Here is a 24,900-nt window from a genome sequence, read left to right as displayed (position 1 = left end):
CCAAGGTCCCAAGCATTCTAGATAACAGGTCCCATACCTGTATTGTATTTCAAAAACAGGTATTTTAGGCACTCAACAGACCAACCACTAAACTACATATTCAACATATCCTGACTGCTACTAGGGATTTATGGGAAATGTATTCCTTCAGTGACATTAGTTTAAAAATCTGTGGTATGCATTTAGAATAAGAAAGCTCCAGTGACCTTACGTAGGAGTCAAGCAATGGACCTGTGTGACTTTGCCACTTAAATGCCCCCATTGCCAGTGGGACTGCTGGATGGGTCTGCCTTGATCTCTGCTTTTAAAGGATATGGGAGGTCTGGTACCTCATTCTAGTCCAGTTGTCGTGTTTACACTGCTAAAAGCAACAAGTGCACTACTGAACCGTGTGTGTACAATGCTAAGTGCCTACATTTTTTTTGTTACAGCCAGCAGTGTTGTATTTAGTTTGAGTGCCACCGTAAGCACCGGACCTATATGCGCCCCCAGCTAGCAGACGTGATGCCACATGTATGACTGCGCATGCCATGTCAAGCTAAAATGTGCCTCATAACCCATAGCTCCCCACATCTGAAAATCAGAAAGAGGGACAAAAAGTTCTGCCTCACGTAGCTGGGTGAAATGTTTTTGACCACGCCCATTTTGACTACTCCCCCCAAATCCCATGTCCATTTTGCAAAATTTCTCAGGTTATGGAATCTTTGAACTCATTTCTGGTGGTTTTAGGGCCATCTTTTATGTGTTATTACAGTTTTGCTAATAAAGGTGGAGCGAAGCTGTAAGTATCAGTTCTCCCAAGAGACCTGCTTATCTTAAATAGTTACAATTGTATATTTGCTTATTAAATTGTTAACAATTGTATCTAAGTGCAGATTATTAGTGTTTTGGGCTCCCTGCCACAAAGCCTCATATTTAATTACATTTCAGAAACATTCTATTTTTTTCTGGCATCAGTGCAGGAGATCAAACAGAAACCCAGGACATTTCAGTAGCAATGTGGGCTGAGCTGTCAAAATCGGCATAGTTGGGGGAGGTATGATAACCCTCAACCCCCAGCTCTGCCCTGCAGCTGGGGAGATTTTTTATGTGCCTGGGTGCTTCCAAGAGAGATGCCCATGAAGAGGTTGTATATAGTTGCAAATAACTGTAGCCTTTAAATTGATAGTAAATATTAGGAAATGTATTGCTTGTTGTCTATCAGCAGCCATTGCACCTGGGGAATTCTCTGAAAAGAATCAGAATCGTGATGTATTTGGTGCTGTTATATAGCACCATTGTGAGGACAAAATGTTTTACTGCTGGGTGCAAAGGGAATTAGAGGATTCCAAGAAGGTTCCACTGGAGGGGATACAGGTCCACTAAGTGTTACAGAGTGAAGATCCTGCCAAGTGTCAGGTGTGATATAATCTACAGTCGTATGTTGCTGTGACACTTTATCTCAACGCAATCATTGGTACTACATTAGTACTTTATTTTTTTTGCTAAATAGACATTTCGTATTGCCATAATAAATCCTGTTTGTGCAGCTGAAATGTATAGTTCTACCACACCTCCACACATAAATGGAGAGCCCAGCTGAGACTGAGGCTCTGATGGAACTTTTTTTTTAACCCCACCATAGGTTTGGGGATTACAATAGTCATTTTAACAAAAAAATTGCCCCTACCAGCGCTAGGCTGCTCATACCAGGAGGGAGCTCCCGGTGCAGGAGGCCATGTTGGGGCACTCGCATGTGCATGATGAGCGAGTGTGGCAACTACCTCATTATGTGCATGACATCAGCATGTGAGACTCACTTATTATGCGCATGTGTGTTATGCAAGATGGCAACCCACACCAGATGAGGCAGGCAACCCAGTTCTGGTGGGGGCAATCTTTTAAAGTAGTGTGTCCTACTCTGAATGCCCTACGCTACCTGTGGGACGTGAGCCTGGTAGGGTTTATTCTGGGGGTTTCTTAGCTTTTGGAAATTGTTGTTAGGGGCCCCTAAGGTGTTTACTTATGTGCTGGGGGGTGCTGTGTTAGCCACAGGGGAGGAGGAGGCATATGGATTTAAGGGTATGTTTTAATATGATTTACATTTTTCACATGAAAGTGATGAGTGATATCCCTGCAGTGAGCACCAACCGTTGGGTTTTTTGGTGTGCTACCACTAGGGTTGCCACCTTTTCTTGAAAAAAATACAGACCTTCCTATATTTTTATGCATTTCCCCTAGTAATAAAATTGGGGTCTAGGTCTAGCAGGCCCGTAAAATACCGGGAAGATGGCAACCCTAGCTACCACCATTAATGTGAATATGGTCTTAAAAGTTCTTATGGTAACATGGGTGTGATTTCAAGTGGATATGGTTAAAAAACTGTGAGTGGACAACACTAGCATCCACCACGTAGACCAGAAAAATTCTGGTTGTGAAAAATCAGGACCTAGTTTTCATAAAAAGCACTGGAACCCTTTGATATAACTTTTCTTATGTTATAGAATGGTCAATTATAAGCCACTTTTCAATTGGTCTTCATTATTTGTTTTGTAGTTTTTTTTTAATTATTTGCCTTCATTTTCTGTCTCTTTCCAGCTTTCAAATGGGATGGTCACTGACCTGACCCCATCTAAAAACAAATGCTAAGTAAAGTCGCACATTTATTGTTATTACTGCTTTTCATTACTCTTCTTTCCATAAATGTACTTTCCAACTCATATTTCAATCTCTTATTCAAATTAATGCATGGTTGCTAGGGCAATTTGGAACCTAGCAACCATATTGCTGAAACTGCAACTGGAGAACTGCCGAATAAAAAGATAAATAACTCAAAAAACCACAAATAATAAAAAATGAAAACCAACTGCATATCATCTCAGAATATCACTCTCTACATCATACTAAAAGTTAACTCAAAAGTGAACACCCCTTTTAGTTCTTGGTCTATTTTTAGGGATGCACCAAATCCACTATTTTGGATTCGGTCGAACCCCTGAATCCTTTGCGAAAGATTCGGCTGAATACCGAACCAAATCCTAATTTGCATATGCAAATTAGGTAAGGGAAGACATTGTTTACTTCCTTGTTTTGTGACAATAAGTCACACGATTTCTTGCCAGTCCCTAATTTGCATATGCAAATTAGGATGAATCCAAATCCTGCTGAAAAAGGCGGAATCCCGAACCAAATCCTGGATTTGGTGCATCCCTATCTATTTTAGCCATCTTCTCCAAAATTAATTCTCAAATATCTAATCCTAAATTGTAAAAAAACTGGGACTAAAAAACAGCCTAAAACGCATTACTTTCAGGCAATTTCACCTATTGTCTTGTCATAAATGAACCCTACATTTGCCCCTTTGCAATACAAAGTATGGACCTTGTTTGCAGACAAGAGTGCAAAACCCATAAAAAGATCATTTAAACGGGTGGTTCACCTTTAATTTTACTTTTACAATAGAGTGACTAATTCTAAGCAGTTTTTTAATTGGCCGTTATTTTTTTTATTTTTTATAGTTTTTGAATTATTTGCTTTTTTTTTTTCCAGATTACAAATGACGGTCACTGACCCATCTAAAAAAACAAATGCTCTGCATGGCTAAAAATCTATTGTTGTTGCTACTCTTTATTACTCATTATTCTAATCTGCCTCTCCCCTTTTGATATTCCAGTCTTGTATTCAAATCAGTACATGGTTGCTATGGTAATTTGCAAACTGAAGATCTTCTGAATAAAAATCTAAATAACTAAAAAAGCACAAATAATAAAAAATGAAGACCAACTGCAAATTGTCTCAGAATATATCTCTCTACATCCAAACGAAAATTCATTTAAAGGTGAACAATCCCTTTAATATCACCTTGCCCTAGTCTGCATAGAAACTTTTGGTCAAGTTTAGAGAGGAGGCTGTGAGTATTGTTCACAGCCAAGAAAATTGTTCTTTCTGTTTTTGTACCCTGATACTATACAAGTAAAAAAAATGTTACTTTTGGTTCAATATTGCGGGGGCAGACCATGGTGGTGAAGGGCATTGCTGAGCACTGCTGAAAAATCATAGAGTATGTTTGTTTTGGGAGCAGAGACTCCACTACGAAAAGAAAACAAGTTGTTTTTTTTTTTACTTTTATTGTTCCCTGACAAAAGTAGGACACAGACTACAAAAGTAGGACACAGACTACAGCAGAGTTGCCAGGTCTAATTTTCAAAAACAGCCCAAAACTAGCCAAGAGGCACTTAAAAAGTAACCCAAAAATAGCACATGTGCAGTGAATAAAAAGGTCTTAAAATAAATGAATATATGTGAAAATATGCCTTTTTAAAATGTTCACTTTTTTGCTAATTTTTCCATGAAGCAAAATGTGAGTGTAACTTCTACACAAGTCAGTATCATTGCATGCTGGGTATCATCTCATATTAAACTTGGCAAACTGTTAAAGGGATGGTTCACCTTCAAACAACTAATTGTTTTCAGATAGATCACCAGAAATAACAACTTTTTCCAATGACTTTCTATTTTCTATGTGTGACTGTTTTTCCAATTTTGAAGCAGCCCTTGGAGGGGGGCTCACTGACCCTGTAAACTGTTCTAAATGAATACATTTAGTTGATATATTTCTTATCTTTGTCCCTGCTGAGCAGAATCCCTGAATTTCATTACAGGCAGCTGTTAGAATTGACACAATAGTTGCTAATACTCCAGAGATGCTGCTGAGAAATGTATCAACTAAATGTTGCAAAATTGTAACAGTTTAGAATCTGCGTTATTGAGCAGTCAGACTTAAACACCAGACACTAACATTTAAATTTAAACTTAGATTTTGGAAAAACAGTAAAAAAATAAATAATGGGAAGTACTTGAAAAAAGTCTTTATTTCTGGGGAACAATCTAAAAACAGCTGAATTAAAAAAAAGTGTTTGGAAGGTGAACATCTCCTTTAAACAAAAACGACATTACCCAGCATGCATTGGCAGACACAGCCTTGGCACATTAGGATAAGAAAAAACTTTGGCTGGTTTCCGAAAGTACAAACCAGCCAAAAACCCAAAAAGTAGCCCAAATCCGTACCTTGGCTAGTTTGTACTTTCAAAATCCGCCTGAGCTTTACATTAGTGACCCAATTTGGCTGGATAACGGCCAACCTGGCAACTCTAGACTACAGTGTTACTCAGCAGGTATGTTTGTATGCCACCGCCGAATAACTTTCTTACGCATCTCTTACCCAGGTTGCTACGTAGCGCGTCACGGCACGTATGTGCATTAAGGCGTGATGTCACAACCTCGCGAGATGAGATTTATGACGCTGGTGTATTCGTTCTGGCCTGCTGGAGCTGTGGTGCTAGACTTTTAAAGTGCGTTGCGGGACATTTAAACAGCGAGCTGGGGACTGCGAGTTGTGTAATGAAAAGCGGGGCTGCCCCGCGTACAGCCGGACAGTCTGGCGGCATGGGTGCGGGCCATTTGTTTGTGTAGTGATAAACAGAAAGGTGCTTTAAGCCACTGGAAGAAGATGCAGCGCCCGGGGGTATATACCCTGCTCCTTTCTCAGTGAAAATTAGAAGTGGATTTAGTATATATACGTTAACCAAAGAATTGCTGTCTCACCCTAATGTGACGTTCTTTTAATTACACACTTTTTTTGTCATTAAGTGATACCCACCATTTTCCCCTTCTGTGACAAACTCTGCAACCTTTGCTTTAAATATCTCCTCATAATTCTACGTTTATTAAAGACACTTTTACAACTCCTTCACATAGAACTTTTTTTTTTCTACAAGAAATGATGTGACTTTTGGCTATTGACAGACTGGGGCCAAAACTCTGCAAATTTGCTCATTCCTCACAAAGACTTCTGAATATGGATGCTGGTCCTCACACAGTAATGTGACCAATGAAGGCTACTTATTGAAGGGATCCCTGTATGGCCCGGAATTGGCAGCCAGTTTCAGTTATCATCTTGGGCGAGTAGTTGGTGTTTCATAGACCCAGTTTAAAAATGGCAGGAGCTATCGCTTCAAGGATGAGCTTCACCTCTCTGAAGAGGAAACAGCCAAAAACTTTCACTGTCAGAATCATTACAATGGACGCAGAGATGGAATTTAACTGTGAGGTACTGAGCTACTAATTAACCCTTCATGTATCTGCAGTGTTTATCTCAATGAGTGGCTATTCCTAGTATCTTACAAAATGTTATGTATCCAGTTGATGGGAGGAACACTCATTTCTGAAAGCACTAAACCATTGTCATGCATGATAATTTAACAATACATAAACGGAGACGTAGTTTGTTTATGCAAGAAGAATTAATTTTGCCTTCTACCTTTGTGCTCATACCATGAACCATTCCACGGTGAGATCAGTGCTTAGTAAAATTGCTTCATTTGATGGGACACAAATTCCCAATCACAATTCCCCCCCCCCCCAATCATAATCACTTACCCGTTATCTCTGGCCAATGCTCCTGTTAGCAGAAAACTGCACCAACTTGAAGGGGCACCATGGAGCAATTGTCTTTATTTTCTTACTTGCTTTTCAATGGCTCTGGGCCAACACATGCGCAATAGAGTGAAAAAAGCCGGGTTTTCTGTAAAAGTTCAGCTTTTTGCTACTGCACATGCGTACCCGGCACAAAGAAGGAAGAAGATTGCAATGTGATGTTAGCTTAAAGTGATACTGGCACTAAAAATGTTATTTTCAAAATATTAATCTACGTTAAAAGTTACCAATAGGTCATGTTGACCTTTCTTGCTGACCTGCTTTTGTTTGTAACTTGAGTTAATAAACCTGACTGTCCCATCTCAACCTGTCAAGAGTTTCTAATACTAACAGAATACTGCTGCACAAATATGGCAGCCCCCGCATAAAGGAACATGGGGGTAAGAAAGGTAATGTAAAAGCATTAGGCAAATACTGTTATGGCAACATTATAAAACATTATAAATAGCATTATAGCAAGATAATGTTATGATAGATCTAAAAAAAGCTTATTTGCTGATGTCAGTATCTCAAAGTACACCAGGCCAATGCAGTTTTCTGCTCAGTCAGGGTAACAGGTGTGTGATTATAATCATTGGGGTGCCTTATGTTTCATCTTTCTTTCATTTTCATTGGCTTGACATTTGTCATTTAGTGCACATATCTCTTCCATTCCACCTCATTTGAATACCAGTACCAACCAGCTAGCACATTGGATAAATTACACACAAATGGAGGTATGGTCTAAGGGCAAGCATGCACGGAGTGTAGGCTCCGCTGTTCTCACCCTGTGTTTGTCTCTGATGTTGAAAGAAGCGAACAGCTCTCTTCCACTTCTCCATGTATTTGCACTGAACAGTACAGTTTCCATCTGAGTGCAGGTACACAGAGCGGAGGTCAACCCAAAAACAGGCAGTAGTACTCCAGTTCTGAACTTCCTTCTTTGGTTTCCTGCACATCACACAGGCAGGGTCGGTGACCTCCTGCCTGAGGGAAGCAGAGAAAAACATTCATGATCTGGTATCCACTGCTGCTGTGGTACTTATATTTATTTTTAAATTTTATTGACAAGGGCTGTTCAAACTGTGACGTTGGTCTGAAGGTGAATTTCCCCTTTAAAAACAAAAACTGTGGTACCATGTTAGCCAGTAGCAAAAATAACAAATAAAAAAACAAACAAACAAATAAAAAAGAGTATTGTAGAAGTGATACCTATATTGGCTAACAATAAAAATACATTGCAAGCTTTTGGAGCACCAAGGCCCCTTCGTCAGGCAAAATACAAATGAAAGATGGAGAGGCACATCATATATAGATCAGTGATGCATTCATGGGCAATACATTAGGAAGTTACAGATAGATAGAGATCAATTGTAGAGATAATACAATGAATTAGGGTGGGTTGTGCTGTGCCTCTCCATCTTTCATTTGTATTTTGCCTGATGAAAGGGCCTTGGTGCTCTGAAAGCTTGCAATGTATTTTTATTGTTAGCCAATATAGGTATCACTTCTACAATACTTTTTGTATTTGTTTGCACTTTAAAAACAAAATTGCATAGCTCTTCCAACTAGCAAAATATGTTTTTTTTTTCTTCTTTTTTTATTAATTCAAACTATTTGTTTTTGATAAAAAAGATGAGAAGTTGTCATTGCACTTTTATTTCTCCCAGTGGAATCACATTGCTGTTATTTGTAACACTTTTATAAAGTTCCACAACATATTCTATAATTTTGTACAATAGTAGGCTGGTTGCTCGGAGTCTTAAAAGAAAATAGTTATAGCAAGGTCAGGAGTCGGCAAAGTGTTCGATGTGCCATTGAGAATTGAAGTTATGGATGTTGATTCCTGAACAAGTGAGACAGATGTGATCTTTAAATGGCAAGCTATCATAACATTTAAACACCTCTACCGAGAGCTACCTTCTGGATGGGAATTGATTTTTTTTTTGTGTCTGTTTGTTTTTAAAGTTCTTGAAATTTATGTTAATATTTTCACCTTCAATATATCAACATTGCTAATGCTCCCCATCCACACCCCTCATCCTATTCGAAACCCATCTCCGGTCACTTTATAGTAGAGTAAACATTATTTTAATATCTTTTTGCCTTCATGTGCTTTTTCTGTTCCATGTTGTCTGTTCTGACCACTGAAGTTTTGAAAACCAAAAAAAAAAAAAAAAAGAAAAAAGCAAGCAAATCAGGAAGAATTACCCCCCCCCTTTTTTTTTTTGTTTGTGCATTTTAACATGTTTCTGTAGGGGTTTTTGTTAGGACCATATGATGTAGACCCCTATAGAGAATATACATTTTACTGTATCTATTAGCTCTATGTTGGTTTTACCCTAACATTCTAATCATTTATTATAATGTGGTGGATGCTTGAAATTGTGGAATGTTAATAGTTCACATCCTATATTACATGTAAAGCAGACTGGCCAAATCTATCCTCTGACATTCAGTGATTTTTCAGGGCAGCTTAACAGGTATGATGCAAACAAATGAAAAGTTGAAATTTCACATTGTGCTTATGGACAATCTAATTTATGCATTGTTAGGGGTGCGTGCGGAATGGTTTGACAGATAGTGTATTACATGTTCTTTCTGTTTAAAGCTAGAAGAATGCTCTGCTGTTGCCCTGCATGTGAGAAATAAAGGCTTTTATTTTAATCGGAGTGCTGCCCGTTTGAATTCCTAACTAAAGCTAGAAGAATGCCTAGTAAATGCTTACACTGTACCTTAACAGAGTATTTCATGTTTCTGCCAGATGAAATGGAAAGGAAAGGACTTGTTTGACTTGGTATGTCGTACTCTGGGTTTGCGGGAAACCTGGTTCTTTGGACTTCAGTATACCATAAAGGACACAATAGCATGGTTAAAGATGGATAAGAAGGTGAAGAAATATATACACTATATTTTCATGTCCCTCATTTCTTATGGCTGCTTGAGTATTTGAATAACCTCATTACTTTCTATTCAGGTACTGGACCATGATGTTCCAAAGGAAGAGCCAGTCACCTTTAACTTTTTAGCCAAGTTCTACCCAGAAAATGTTGAGGAGGAGCTAGTACAGGATATAACCCAACATCTCTTCTTCCTTCAGGTGCTGCTGTCTCATATGTATTTATTCACTCATTTTCCAGGAACATTCTTTCTAGTATTCTGTTCTCTTTTTAATACATTATTATTAATATTATTATTATTATTATTCTGAGCAGGTAAAAAAGCAAATTTTAGAAGAGAAAATATACTGTCCCCCAGAAGCTTCAGTGCTTTTAGCATCATATGCAGTTCAAGCAAAGGTGAGTCTTCTGGTCCCCTATATACTAAGTGTTAATGATTTAGTTTAAGTAACTCCTAACTACATCAACCTTTCCTCTGTTCTCCTCCAGAAAATGTAAGTCTGTTGCCACTGATCAGAAATGGTTCAATGTCTATAACACACGCATCTTTATAGGAAATGTGTCCTATATAAACTCATGTTATTAATCTGCAAAAAAAGTAAAATTGTACTAAAAGTACAGATATAAGAAACTATTTCCAGAAACCTCTGGATCTAGAGTTTTCTGGATAAGTGATGAATCTGTAATCTGGATCACCCGAAATAATTGAAACCTTAAGGTGGCATATTTATTAAGGTTCGAGTTGTTTCCCATGAAAAATTCTAGGTTTCGAGGTTATTTTGGAGTCAAAAATAGATTTTTCTGGTTAAAAAAATCCTCATTTCATTATACCCTGACCCTGTAAATAGCTTGAATCCGAAAATACATCATCTAAAATATGTTGAGGTCATGTAGAAGTCAATAGCAGAGGTCCCTTGAACCATTTGAAGATGCTAATAGCCTTCATGATGTTCAAGTTTTTTTTGGAGGGTTTCTCTTGGAGACTTGAGCGATTCAAGTTTTTTTCGGCGAAAATTCAATCAATTCAGGTCATTAACCCCGTACTCGCTGATTCAAGTTTTTTCCATTAAATTAAAAAACCATTAGAAACCATTAGAGTTGTGCATTCATTCAAGGTCTTAAAAAACTCTAAAATTCGATCTCTGATAAATAATCCCCTAAATAAACCCAAAAGGATTGTTTTGTATTATTATTATTATTATTATTATTATTATTATTACTGAGAAAAAGTATGCAATTAAAAAATAAATAAATAAAGCATTATTTGATTAAAATGGAGTTTGTGTGACAAGGCCTTCATGTAATTGAGGTTTTTGGATAAGGGTTAACATACCTGTATAATATTTCTTTAAATGTACTAATGGTACAAATATTAATTCCTCATTCATTCTTTTAAGTATGGTGATTATGATCCATCTGTGCATAAACGTGGTTTCCTGGCAGAAGAGGAGTTACTTCCGAAAAGGGTAAGCTATTTTTCTTCAGAAAAGCATGATTCTCATTTTCGAAACTTTGCATCAAGATTTGCGGATTTCTTCTGCTTCTTTTTTTTTTTTGTAACCTAAGTAGGAAAGTTATATTATTAAACATATTTTAACATATGCATCTTGATGAAGTTATGGTATATAGCAGATAACTGGTACATTTTGACATTCATGGATCTTTACGTAGCAATTGACTGAAAACATATTTCTCCCTTAAAGTAGGCCATTTGTTGCCAAGACATAATGGCCATTACGTATCCATAAAGGAACTTTGACCATTTGTGATGTCCAGAAGCCCCTGCAGGACAGTTACTCTGAATAGCTTTACTGTCTGCAAAAGTTAAGGAATTTGTCATTTGTTCTCTCTCTCAAAAAAAAATTACCGATGATACTGTTGTGTATCTCCTGAAAGGGGTAATTTATTATAAGAACGAAGACCCTGATGGGAAATGTCAATCAATCATTTACTTATCTAGGAAACAAAATTAAATTGTCACTCTCCCTATTCCAAAAAAATAACCTGCTCCCTCTATTAAAGTGTACTCATAATGAGAAACGACCTGGCACATGCTTTCTGTAGGTGCTATAGGAAGAGCTTAGTTGATTAAAATGGGAGTACTTGCTAAATTGAACAATACTTCTGCAGGACTTGGGTAAGATATATATATTTTATTGAGAACTTTTGCGTTCATTGTTTACAGGTAGACAGCAACCAGAAACACTTTATAAGGAAGATATACCCCCCCTTACTCATTTCTTTGCATTGAATGAAAAGGTGCATAAACACTTTTTAATACTTCCAGTATTACATTTTTTTCATCACATACATCCCACAGATTGAAATGAAACAATGATACTATGACAAACTATTTCCCAAATCCCTTAGGTTCACAGTTTAATGCAGCCGCTCTTTCACCTTGTTCCATAATGAAGTGATGCATTCTGGGGTTTGAAGTCCTTTTGCTTTCCATTGTGGGTGGTGCACAGATTCTTGGAAATCAAAGGGACCTGTAGTCAAAGAATTCATCAGTTCACATTGTAACACAGGAGTGAGGGGGTTAATTTCCCTGTCTGCATATGGATGGCAGGGAACTCCTGCAAACAGAGAGAGACTATCATCTGTGAATCTGCTGTGTCTGTGTAAAACAACTGATTGAGCTCAAATAAAAAGGGAGAGGGGCTAGATTATACCTTAAAGGACCAGTAACAGTATTTTATTATTTTTTTTTTTTTTAAATTTGTTTCCTTTTAACGAAAAAAAAAACACCAACACAGTTTAAACTTTTAATTCGAAAAGCTTTTATTAAGAAATTACTTACCGATTCTCTGCATGCGCTCCTCTTCAGACAGGGCGATGATCCTTTGTGCGGCGCTTGATTTCTCCTCCCTGGCTATCTCCTATAGAAGGCAGGGAGGAGGAATCGAGCGCTGCACGATGGATCGTAGCCCTGTCGCTATTTTAAAAAAAAAAAATTACTGTTACTAGTCCTTTAAGACATTGCTGTTCAACTTCTGTGGTACAGAGCAACAGAATTTTTCTAGCCTTCATGGTGGAGGGACGATAATGGAAGCCAGTGTTGACCACTCCCTGTTTTAAACCACACCCACTTTAAATCACACCCATGTTAATTCAAGAACTTGAGACATACCCTTTCATTCATATGCCTCCTTCTCCCCTGTGTTTAACACAGTAACCTCAGCACAGGATTTAACACCTTGGTGACCCCTAGCAAGTGTTCACCTTCCACAAGCAGGGTATGGTACAGGCAGGTAGAGTAGGGCAGACACACTGGGAGCATAGGGCAGGAAGGCACTAATTATTGCTCGAATTTAGCCAATATGATACATTCAATACATAACGCAATAATAACAGAATTCTAGAGCATGTTTAAAAATTACATTATACACAAAATACCACTTATCATGATTTGTAAATACCAGGAAGCAGTGGACATTCTGGATGAGACAGTTTCTTTTAGTGTTACATGTCTGTATCATTCAACTATCATCTACAGAGTGATGTAAATGTCTGTCAATATATTAGTATCAAAGCAAAACCTCAAAATGCATTGTGCATTGTGTTATAGATGGCTACAAGGGTAAGTTTTGTTCTTTATGCTTGGTGCCTGTTACATGTACTTTTTATATGCATCTTTTAGGTTATAAACCTGTATCAGATGACTCCTGAAATGTGGGAAGAGAGAATCACTGCTTGGTATGCTGAGCATCGTGGCCGTACCAGGTGAGAAGTGGATGGGCTCACTACAAAGCGTTACAAGGAGAGTTTGTCATTAGATTGAGATTTTGATTAAAGATGGCCATAGACAGGCAGATTTTGTCAATCTTCTTGGCGAAGTGATTGTTTTAATAAGCAATTCATCAATTAATATCCATAAGATATGTTAGGAGACTTTATCTAACATATATTTTAGTTTGTTTACTTTTGCATTTAACCTATCTCTGCCATGCACAGTGAATGTTCCTTTAACAAGGATTATCTGACCGTCCCATCCACTGTAAGGTTTTAGGACAACCCAATGAAATCATCCGCTTATCGTTAAATCAATGGGGTGCAAGTGATCATCAATTTTACGGTCGTTCCAACAACATTGTCCCAACAGTTCATCATTTACTATTGTTCCTGATGATCAAACACTTGTAAACTTTACGATCGCTTTCACCCTATCTATTAATAAGTAGATTTAAGGTGGCCATGCACACTACAATTACGATCTTTCCCACAATTGGTCGTACGAAAGATCTTTTGTCCACTCCACTAACATTAACGGCAGAATTGACAGATATGCAGGTAAAAACAGTCGTTAGCTCTTTCTGACGATTCAGCTTTAGCGTTACGATGTTCAGACACCTTCAAACAAAATCGACGAGATGACCGTTATCCAAGGCTTAATTTTTACTAAGCTGTTGTCTTGTCTCCAACCAAACATTCACAGATTGTCATATGAAAGATCTTTTGTATGATAAATATTGGTGCATGTTTCAACAATGAAATCCATCAGTGTATGCCCACCTTTAGATAGAAGATTAGCAAGGTTAATAAAGGTAGTTTGAGGTTTTTACACATTTTTTTTATATCCCTATCCCTCCCAGAGATGAGGCTGAGATGGAATACCTGAAAATTGCACAAGACACAGAAATGTATGGAGTCAATTATTTTCTAATTCGGGTGAGACAGGTCGCTTTTTTTATACATGCTGTGTTACCATCTAGAGTTGTTGTTTTTACTTCTTTAATAATCTCTTTGAAATTATTTGCTGATCTCATAGTACCACTTTATAAGCTTTTGTACTTGTCAGCGTTGCACTTTATATTTAGTTTTTAAGTGCTTTAGACCAGGGGTCCCCAACCTTTTTTGGACCAGGGAACAGTGCAAAAAAAAAATTTTTTTTGCAAGGACTGGGGGGGGGGCTGGGACGGTGGGGGTCAGCAGCAAGTTTGAACGCATTGGCATCCATTTTGGCGCACCTAGTCTTTGTGCGCTGGGCTCGGCGGCCCAGTGCAGGAGTGTCCGCGGCCCACTTCTGGGCCTCAGCCCGGCGGTTGGGGACCCCTGCTTTAGACAATGCTTTTTTTTGTGTGACTTTGTTTTTCTGGATATTAGTGATCTCTTGCTTTGTACATTCTTTTCTATTGAGTCTATTGACTCGTAAAAGAACATCTGCTAGGTGTTGCTGTGATATAGCACCTGCTGTTGATCTTCTTAGGTAATTTCTTTGTCTAATGGACAAAGTTCAGGCCTATTGCTTTTTTTTTATTTATTATTTTATAGTATAATAAAATTGGAGCGTTTCCATGAAATATGCCAGCATATATATATTTTCATGATATAGTGACCCTTTAAAGGGATTCTGTCATGATTTTTATGATGTCGTTTTTATTTCTAAATTAAACAGTTTACACTGCTAAAATTTACTCCACATAAAATTACAATATAAATACAATATAAAATTTTATTCCTGAACCAGCAAGTGTATTTTTTTTAAGTTGTTATATTAGTCTGTAGGCAGCCATCTCAGGTAATTTTGCCTGGTCATGTGCTTTCAGTAACAGTCAGCACTTTAGGATGGAGCTGCTTTCTGGCAGACTGTTGTTTCTCCTACTCAATGTAACTAAGTGTCACAGTGGGACCTGGATTTTACTATTGAGTGCTGTTCTTAGATCCACCAGGCAGCTATTATCTTGTGTTAGGGAGCTGCTATCTGGTTACCTTCCCATTGTTCTGTTGTTAGGCTGCTGGAGGAAAAGGGAGGGGTGATATCACTCCAACTTGCATTGCTGCAGTAAAGAGTGACTGAAGTTTATCAGAGCACAAGTCACATGACTGGGGCAGCTGGGGAAACTGACAATATGTCTAGCCCCATGTCAGATTTCAAAATTAAATCTAAAAATTTCTGTTTGCTCTTTTGAGAAATGGATTTCAGTGCAGAAATCTGTTGGAGCAGCCCTATTAACTGATGCTTTTTTTTTCTATTCGGTATCCCTTTAACTTTAACTATATATCTTCTCATGCTGAGGTGATGGTTGGTTAGACTGAAATTTAAATGCCAACATGGGGAGCAAATAAAAGTTAAATAAACTTAAAAAAACACAAATAAAACAAACAATGGACTTAAAGATTAAATTGACTAAGAATAAGCGATTTATAGAAAACAAATGTATTAACCTGTTCTTTGGTTCATTTATTGGGCTAGAGCAGGAGTACCCATACTATGTGAGGTCTACTTTTAGTGATGTTGTCCCATTATGATCTACATCCATAAAAAGCATTCGGTTCCCTGAAAATTTTACCTAAATTGATTAATTTAAGAGAAAATGTATATTGCAATATTTAACAAACAACAATTTCTTATGTAACCTTAACATAATAAATATCTGAATAAAAAGCATGAAACTGGAGGGCAATTTAGACAAGCTTTTTGTTGAGTGTCTTGAGATCTAATGATCACCAGCTAAAGGTCTACTGGTAGATCCCCTGGGCTAGAGTTTCATAGCATGGCTGCAGTACTGCAGATGGACAAGATGGTTGTTGGCACACTGAGCCCCAGCAAGTCTCTGATCTCATTTTGAGCCAGCAGTTAATTGATTCATCTGACAATGTGGCTTGCATTTTGTGCTACGCTGGCCACATCTTCCATTTTGCTTATGTAATAGCTAGCTTACTTTACATGTTACTGCTGACACTTGCTCATGTACCTTGCCTCTAGTTTTTTCGTATTAGTTGCCTTTGGAAAGTTGCCAAACATCAGCGTAAAACATTTGAAGGTCATGAAGAAGACTGGACTCCTCAGGATTGCATTGCTTGAAGAAAACCACACCAATTTAACATAAATCTAAAAATATACAGAAAATAAAATATCAGTTATTAAAATGAGGGTATACATTTAAATGCTAATGATCTACAGTGAACCCTGGTTTATTTTTTGTGGTCCCCCAATATAGAATGTGTATTGTATATCCCTGACTTTACGTTTTCAGAATTTTACACCTTTTTTTTTCTGGTACCCTGATTTAGATTATAAACTAGGGTTGCAGTAAGGGTTTGCATAACCAGACCCAGATTTGTGCCGCTTCCCTAAGGAGCACTGGGGACTCAAAGCTCCCCAGTGCTCGGATGCTTAAAGGAGAAGGAAATTCCCTGGGCGCAAATATCCCTCCCCTGTGTTGGCCCCCCCTCCTCCACCCTGGCCTACCTGTCCCCCTGGGCAAATGCCCCTAACTTGTTACTCACCTCTCTGTGCAGGTTCTGTCCACGGAGTTCACAGGCGACATCTTCTCCCAAGCGGTCTTCTTCCTGCTTTGACCGGTGTTTTTAGGCGCATGCGCAGTAGGAGCATTTACCTGTACGGATCTACTGCGCATGCGCCAAAAGTCACGAAGATTTCCGTGACATTCGGCGCATGCGCAGTAGATCCTTACCGGTAAATGCTCCTACAGCGCATGCGCCAGAAGATGCCGATTAATCCAGGAAGAAGACCGCTTGGGAGAAGATGGCATCACTTGAAAAAATGAATGATGGGAGCTGCAACAAAGAGCTGGCCTTTGCTCCTCTATAAACTGATTTCAAGAGAGGAAGTTGTGCTTACCAATAACCATTTTTAAAATATGTAATGTGACTATGCCTGATGTATACCTCTGATATATCACTGACCTACGCGCCCATTTAGTATGTCCAAAATTAATTCATTATCTTGTGCTATTGCCATGTTGTTATTAAACTAGAACAAGAAAGGTACTGAGCTCTTGCTTGGGGTGGATGCTCTGGGACTTCACATTTATGACCTGGAAAACAGACTGACCCCTAAAACTTCTTTTCCATGGAATGAGATACGGAACATCTCTTACAGTGACAAAGAGGTGAGTTGGTCACTTCTTATTAAACTTTAAATACCCCCAAAAGACAACAGCCTACACCCATGTTATTAGTATATTTAATGCAGATCAAGGATGATGCTTCTTTACTCTTTTTATAAAAGCAGTTTTAAGAGTACTGGACAATACTTGAGGTGAGCATGAGCTGCAACTCACAGAATTTAAAGTAGCTAGAATTGAAAGACCTTTCAATTTTCAGATGGTTAAAGCAGTAGGACATACTGAACTATGGTATGTAAAATTGCATTGTGGTTAATAGTATTCACACACCCCTTCATCATTTTGTCTAAAAACTTGGGTAAATAAGAGCAAAATGTAAAATGAAAGCCTGTCCCATTGTCGTAGGAGAGCATGTCTGAACCCCCACACATCCTTTTATACAGTTCAGTCTTTTGTAGCTTACACAGCTTCTACTTAAGAAAAGCCTTGCGTAATGGCACTTTAGCATACAACATAGCACTATTCTAGAAGAAAGTTAATATATGGGTTTGACCTGTGACAATTGCAATGTTCATGGCCTGCTCCTGGCCTTTTATCAAGCCAGAGTATTGGTCCACCATATGTTCTTTCAGCCAGTGGCATCCCAGGAGAAAAGGCAAACACATGCCAAATGGCATCGGCCTCTCTCTCCACGCACAGAACAGTTTCGGACTGCACCTTCCTTTCCTATACTAGCATTTTTCTTCAGTGGATAAAATTCATAGTGTGCCACTACCTTTAAGCTTCTGGTCATTCTAATGGTAGCATCACCATTGTAGCCAATCAATACAAATGCAATCCCAACAATCCCATAGCATTTAGTTGTAGCAATGAGAATTTGATGTGCTCTAGAAATGTGGGCCACCCAGTTTCTGAATAACAATCACCCCAGGAGTATTAAAGGGCATGTAAAGGCAAAAAAATAAAATCCCATTTTTACTTTCTTCATGAAAAAGAAACCTATCTCCAATAAACTTTAATTTTATGTGTACTGTTTTTATAAGAAACCTGACTGTATCAGTGAAATTATCACTTTATTTACTGCTGTGGATAGGAATTGTCAGATGGTCCCTAACTGCTGGGCAGGGAAACAATCATACTTATGAACAGCAGGGGGAGCCCCCACCTTACTTCCTAGCCATGCAGAACTCAAGCTGCTTTGTTTTTTTCCCTGTAGAACAGTCTACGACTGTGTAAAGATTTGTATTGGATTTTATTTTTGCCTTTACATCCCCTTTACTGTTTCCAACTCCAGCTGCAGGGACAAGGATCATGGAGCCAGATTTAAACAGATAAACTGGGATTCTATTTGAAGGATTATTTTGCTACAGCCACTGGTTCTGCAGAGTTGGAGAAAGTTTGTATTAAACAATACAAAAACTATAAAATCCACATTAGATTACATGACAACACAGGACCCAGTGCAGTCTGTATATTCTGATTATTAATCAGTCTTGCTGCATCGGCTTCTGGCAGATATTATTTGACTTGTGCTGTGTTGATAATTTGTCAATCCCTAAGCAGGTCAGACCACACTGAGCATGTGCACAGTCTTGGTCTTGCAAAGATGTTTAACAAAGTTACAAGATGGTGACCCCCTGTGGCCAACTTTGAAAGCATAAATCATTTGTTTAATTAGACTTGTGGTGCAGTAAGTTCATGTTTATGTTTAGTATACAAAATACAGCATTTCTAGCCTTATTCTATTCTAGACTTAACTTCCCCTTTAAAAATAAACTTTTTTGTCTTTTCAGTTCACGATCAAACCCCTTGAAAAGAAGATAGATGTGTTCAAATTTAACTCTTCCAAGCTACGTGTTAACAAACTTGTAAGTGGCCTACTAGGTACTTTTATGACAGACAGTTGTTCCTTGTTATGAATATACCAGTAATCATACCACATTACTGTGACCTGGCTTTCATAAAGCTGGCTGTACATGTTTCAATATTGATCCAAAAAGTTTGCAGTTTATGGCACATGTTTGTGGTTCCTTATGCCTTGATAATAGTTACCAGGTGCATTATATAGTAAAAAATGCTTTAACACCCTCATGAGAGGTAGGGAGGAGGGGGGGATGGCCTTCCCAGATCTGTTCCTCTATTATGTAGCAGCCCAGCTGTCCCACATCTCATGTATGGTTCACGAGGAACTGTCCCCCCCCCCGCAGTAGCATTTGTGGGAGTCAGTTGCTGGATTCCCTGGCTCCCCCTGGCTGGCATTACTGGTCAAGAAACCAAACATAAATTCCCCCGCCCTGGTCTTACAGCAATCAGTAGTGTTGCACCAAGCCCACCAGCTACTCAGATTCAGAGACTACCTACCTCAGACTCCACTATGGGGAAATGCTCTGTTCCCCCACTTGCTTTTGTGCAACCCACCAAAAATATGGGAGTCTCTCTCGATTACCTCTTTGGGGAATGTGTGGGGGGAAGGCCAATGCAAACACTTCAAACTACCAGACACCTGCCCCTGTCTCAGTGGTTCACGCATCACAAACTCAGGATGGCCCTTAAAAAACAGAGTGTTAAAAAGCCAATCAAGCTGGGTGATTCACCTATAGTAGACACTTTATTAAGCAATAAACAGAGGGGTATGATATCCACGCTATACAAACCACTCCACAAACCAGTACATCAGGACCCAGAACTCCCGGCTAGGGCAAGATGGGAGGAGGACGTAGGAGCTATCTCAGATGGGACATGATCCTGAATACACCACTGCTGGTCTCTCTGTCCCAGAGGCATAGATTAGTACAACTCTACTTTATTCACAGGGCGTATTTTACTATGCACAGGCTGTTTGTTATGAAGATGCTTGACAAAGAGTGGAGTGCCACTCGAAATGTTGCATGATGTTGCTGTCCTAATAAGAATAAAGACGGTTTTATTGAAAAGGGAGTGCTGTCTACTGGATGGAATTTGTTATGAAGGTGGTGCCATCACCATTATGTGTTAGATGTGAGACGGAGGTGGCCACCCTGCTGCACACGATTTGGGCCTGTACGGCTTTACAAAAGTTCTGGCGGGAGGTAATAGCTTGGTTAAATGGTGCCATTCAGGGGTGGAGTGCAGCTGGAGTAAGATCTTGTCTATTAAATCTGGACTTGGATGCATCCTTGGACAAATTCACCAGGATTTTTATATTGAAGGCTCTATTTCAGGCACGGAAAGTGATAACTTTGCATTGGAAAGACTCCAAACCACCATCTATTAAGGAATGTCATGTGGCTATGGACAATGTGCCAACAATTGAAAGGGCTGCCTTAGAAAGGAAGGGTCAGCTACTTAAATACATACAGATTGGGCAGCTTTGGACTGGTAGCTTGGACTGCACTCAACCCCAGCAGGCAGCACGCGTCTAGGAACCTAACGCGACACAACTTACCTATGGTTTTTAGTTGTCCAGAGGGTGGTGGGAGGCCAAGGCAACTACAGGCCTATGGTCTAAATATCTTGAATGTACCTTGATTGTTAAACGGCATGTTGTCTCTGACCTTTGTCTGACACACTGTTACCATCTATTTTGCTTTCAAATAAAAACCTTTTCTGAGCAAAAAAAAAAATGCTTTAAAATGTTTATTGAAAATGTTTGGCTTAGTAGACATGTACAGTGGTGTGAAAAACTATTTGCCCCCTTCCTGATTTCTTATTCTTTTGCATGTTTGTCACACTTAAATGTTTCTGCTCATCAAAAACCGTTAACTATTAGTCAAAGATAACATAATTGAACACAAAATGCAGTTTTTAAATGAAGGTTTACGTTATTAAGGGAGAAAAAAAATTTCAAATCTACATGGGCCTGTGTGAAAAAGTGATTGCCCCCCTTGTTAAAAAATAACTTAACTGTGGTTTATCACACCTGAGTTCAATTTCAAAGGTTATAAAGCCATTTCTAAAGCTTTGGGACTCCAGCGAACCACAGTGAGAGCCATTATCCACAAATGGCAAAAACATGGAACAGTGGTGAACCTTCCCAGGAGTGGCCGGCCGACCAAAATTACCCCAACAGTGCAGAGACAACTCATCCGAGAGGCCACAAAAGACCCCAGGACAACATCTAAAGAACTGCAGGCCTCACTTGCCTCAAGGTCAGTGTTCACGACTCCACCATAAGAAAGAGAATGGGCAAAAACGGCCTGCATGGCAGATTTCCAAGGCGCAAACCACTTTTAAGCAAAAAGAACATAAAGGCTCGTCTCAATTTTGCTAAAAAACATCTCAATGATTGCCAAGACTTTTGGGAAAATACCTTGTGGACCGACGAGACAAAAGTTGAACTTTTTGGAAGGTGCGCGTCCCGTTACATCTGGCGTAAAAGTAACACAGCATTTCAGAAAAAGAACATCATACCAACAGTAAAATATGGTGGTGGTAGTGTGATGGTCTGGGGTTGTTTTGCTGCTTCAGGACCTGGAAGACTTGCTGTGATAGATGGAACCATGAATTCTACTGTCTACCAAAAAATCCTGAAGGAGAATGTCCGGTCATCTGTTCGTCAACTCAAGCTGAAGCGATCTTGGGTGCTGCAGCAGGACAATGACCCAAAACACACCAGCAAATCCACCTCTGAATGGCTGAAGAAAAACAAAATGAAGATTTTGGAGTGGCCTAGTCAAAGTCCTGACCTGAATCCTATTGAGATGTTGTGGCATGACCTTAAAAAGGCAGTTCATGCTAGAAAACCCTCAAATAAAGCTGAATTACAACAATTCTGCAAAGATGAGTGGGCCAAAATTCCTCCAGAGCGCTGTAAAAGACTCGTTGCAAGTTATCGCAAACGCTTGATTGCAGTTATTGCTGCTAAGGGTGGCCCAACCAGTTATTAGGTTCAGGGGGCAATTACTTTTTCACACAGGTTTGGATTTCTTTTCTCCCTAAATAATAAAAACCCTCATTTAAAAACTGCATTTTGTGTTTACTTGTGCTTACTTGTGTTATCTTTGACTAATAGTTAAATGTGTTTGATGATCAGAAACATTTTGTGTGACAAACATGCAAAAGAATAAGAAATCAGGAAGGGGGCAAATAGTTTTTCACACCACTGTAAAATTGCCCAATTAAAATATGTTCAGCTTGCAAGCATAATCACAAATCTTGTTGGAGGACTCTGTAACTTTATGAACATTTTTCTGCACCAGATATACTATACATGTCCAGAGAACTGCAGCTTTGTGGAGACCAGCCAAATGTCGCTATAAAAATAAACCCTTTGCTTATCAAGAGCATTAATTTCTTCTAGGCAGTGTAAATTACTTCAGCATTTTCATGGATTGAATTGTCTTTGTAAATTTCTGTAGCAGCAGTATGTCTGTTTAATGGTCATCTTAATTATTGCTCTTTGCACACAGATCCTGCAACTCTGCATTGGAAACCATGATTTATTCATGCGGAGGAGGAAGGCAGACTCTTTAGAAGTACAACAGATGAAGGCTCAAGCTCGGGAAGAGAAAGCAAGGAAACAGGTGAGACTTAACATTGAAGCTCACTGGTGGATAAAGTAAAAAGTAAAAAATAAAGCACTAGTGTAGTGACAGAATCCTCCTATCTTGCAGTTCTTACTGGGAGCAAAATCAACAATATTTTACAGAAAGTGATCTGGGCTCCATACAGTACCCATTACCAACACCCACATCTATGACTTATCTCTCAACTTTTGGTCTCACATGATGCATTATGGTCTGTTTTGTAATTGTTTTTTTTTTTATGGGCCTAGTTGATTTGATCTGAAAATTTCCCTAGTGATGTTTTCTGTTGGTGGAGGGTCTGCAGTCAGATTGGTAGGGACAGGAGTCACTAAAAGAAGTACAGAGATATTGCAAGGCTTGGTTATTTTACCTCAATATCAACTATCTGCATTTTGGTGCAAAGTGTTCTCAGGACTTAGGTCCTCCACTCTATTCACATTGGCTTCTAATTCTCTGATTCTGTCATGCAGTCTCTTTACATCATGTTTAATAGTTGTCTTTATTTTATTTGGTTATTTCTTAATTGTGGCTTGGCAGACCCTCTTCAACATTTTTCCTGCCACTAGCACCTCCTTTATTGTTGGTTCTGTTGTGCCCAGCTGCTTCTACTGCTTGTTCAGTGCCTGTACTGCTGGATGATCTCCATATTTCCTGGCAAGTAGGTCAGGCCTTACTGCAGCAGCCTGATTCATTCTACCGCCTTGTTTTGATGCCTCCAGAGTCCTCTGTACAGTTATATTGAGAACATCTCACTTTTATGGAAGAGTATGATATGGCCCCCTAAATATCTTTTCACGTTAAGCGCAAAAATAGGGTAAAAGCCTAAATGTACATTAGGTAAAATAGGGTAAAAGCCTAAATGTATATTAACCAAACTATATTCTGTTATTTTGAGTAGAAAATGTAACGTAACTTTCTGTTTACACCATGCATTAAATATGACAGATATAACAAAATACAATATAAATAAACGGATTAGCTACATTTGGCAAGCTTTACATTGAAGACAAAGGTGTATTCCATTAAAATGATGGCACAGATATCTGTACTGCTGCATGGGGGGGGTTTGTTTTTGTTTTTTTACTGGATGCAATAATTATACAATCTATATATTTACATTATCTATAGACCAGAACAGTGCATTCTGTTCCTAAGCACCAGAATCTTAATCCCATTTAAGAGAATGTTCGACCAATATGATTCATACATATCAATGCAAATTTATAGGGAAGTATACCAATATCATTTATTTTAGAAAATAATTGGAGCATAGTACTGCTTATGTAGAAGTTATGCTTTCCCATTAAAGAGATTTACATACTGATCCTATTTTGGATTTTGAAATCAATACATTTTACACAAGGATCGATTTTTGAGCATAACATGCATATTTTTATATTGTTTTGGTATGGTAAAGGCAATCTGCAAGTCTAATATCGATACGGTTATTTTTTACATTTCATACTACTTTGTAGCTTAAGCTGTGTTTGTTTTTCCAAAATTGTACTTTTTCCAGGGCACAGGGAAGAACTATTTTGTTAATTGAATTTGGGAGTTTTCTAGCTTGGGTGGCAACTGTGTTTGATGAACCCTAAGGAGATCCCACTAAATGTACCAGATGGGGTCTGATAACTTCTAAGGCAGGCCCTGCACTCCACTGGTTTAGTTTATCCCCATGTTTTGCATTAAATCACTTGCATGGTGGTCAGTATTATGAAATTCCAAAAAGGAAAACTGGTTCTGTGTCTCCTCAACAGGCTGAATTTGAATTGCTTTACAATTATTCCATCCCAAAGTGGCAGCAATGTCAAATGCAGTTCCAGTCAGACAAGTTAATAATACCATAAAAAGGAACAGAATGTCAGTGACACCTTCACAAAAACACTCGTCCTATGCCATTAACTCATATCCTCCCAATGGCTGATCCACATGACTAGAATACGGATATGTTTTACTGCAACAATGAGCCACAAGGGGTCAGTGTTAGTATAGGTTTAAGTATATGTTTTAATTATTAAACACTACCGCTGTAAAGAGCTTCTTCCTGCTGTGATTATTTTTCTCAGTTTCCAAACTTTTATTAACTACACTGTATTAACAAAATATTTTATTCCTGTAAAGCAGGAGTCTAAATAAATTTTGTAAAGCTCTATATTGGAGACAGATCGTTGTTTTACCTTCATGTTTAATTCATAAAAAGACAACTTTTTCAGTACAGCAGTATAATAG

At 38.5% G+C, this 24,900-nt stretch overlaps 1 protein-coding gene across 2 annotated transcripts in view; it reads left to right on the top strand.

Annotated features, from left to right (window-relative positions):
• Window positions 1-5,285: 5,285 nt before the first annotated feature.
• Window positions 5,286-24,900, top strand: part of nf2.L (neurofibromin 2 (merlin) L homeolog) — a 34,658-nt gene continuing 15,043 nt past the window's right edge. Inside the window, exons 1-10 of one of the 2 annotated variants that reach the window (XM_041565778.1) lie at window positions 5,286-6,088; window positions 9,218-9,343; window positions 9,431-9,553; window positions 9,669-9,752; window positions 10,751-10,819; window positions 12,997-13,079; window positions 13,949-14,024; window positions 17,078-17,212; window positions 18,961-19,035; window positions 22,555-22,668. In XM_041565778.1, the coding sequence (XP_041421712.1) occupies window positions 5,975-6,088; window positions 9,218-9,343; window positions 9,431-9,553; window positions 9,669-9,752; window positions 10,751-10,819; window positions 12,997-13,079; window positions 13,949-14,024; window positions 17,078-17,212; window positions 18,961-19,035; window positions 22,555-22,668 (999 nt within the window). In that variant the 5' untranslated portion in view covers window positions 5,286-5,974. The remainder of the gene's footprint in view (window positions 6,089-9,217; window positions 9,344-9,430; window positions 9,554-9,668; window positions 9,753-10,750; window positions 10,820-12,996; window positions 13,080-13,948; window positions 14,025-17,077; window positions 17,213-18,960; window positions 19,036-22,554; window positions 22,669-24,900) is intronic. The other variant, XM_018260487.2, reaches the window with a different exon arrangement.

Source organism: Xenopus laevis, chromosome 1L, assembly GCF_017654675.1.
Source record: "Xenopus laevis strain J_2021 chromosome 1L, Xenopus_laevis_v10.1, whole genome shotgun sequence".
Lineage (NCBI taxonomy): Eukaryota > Metazoa > Chordata > Amphibia > Anura > Pipidae > Xenopus > Xenopus laevis.
Note: the sequence above shows the minus strand (reverse complement) of the source record. Positions and strands in the feature narration are given on the sequence as shown.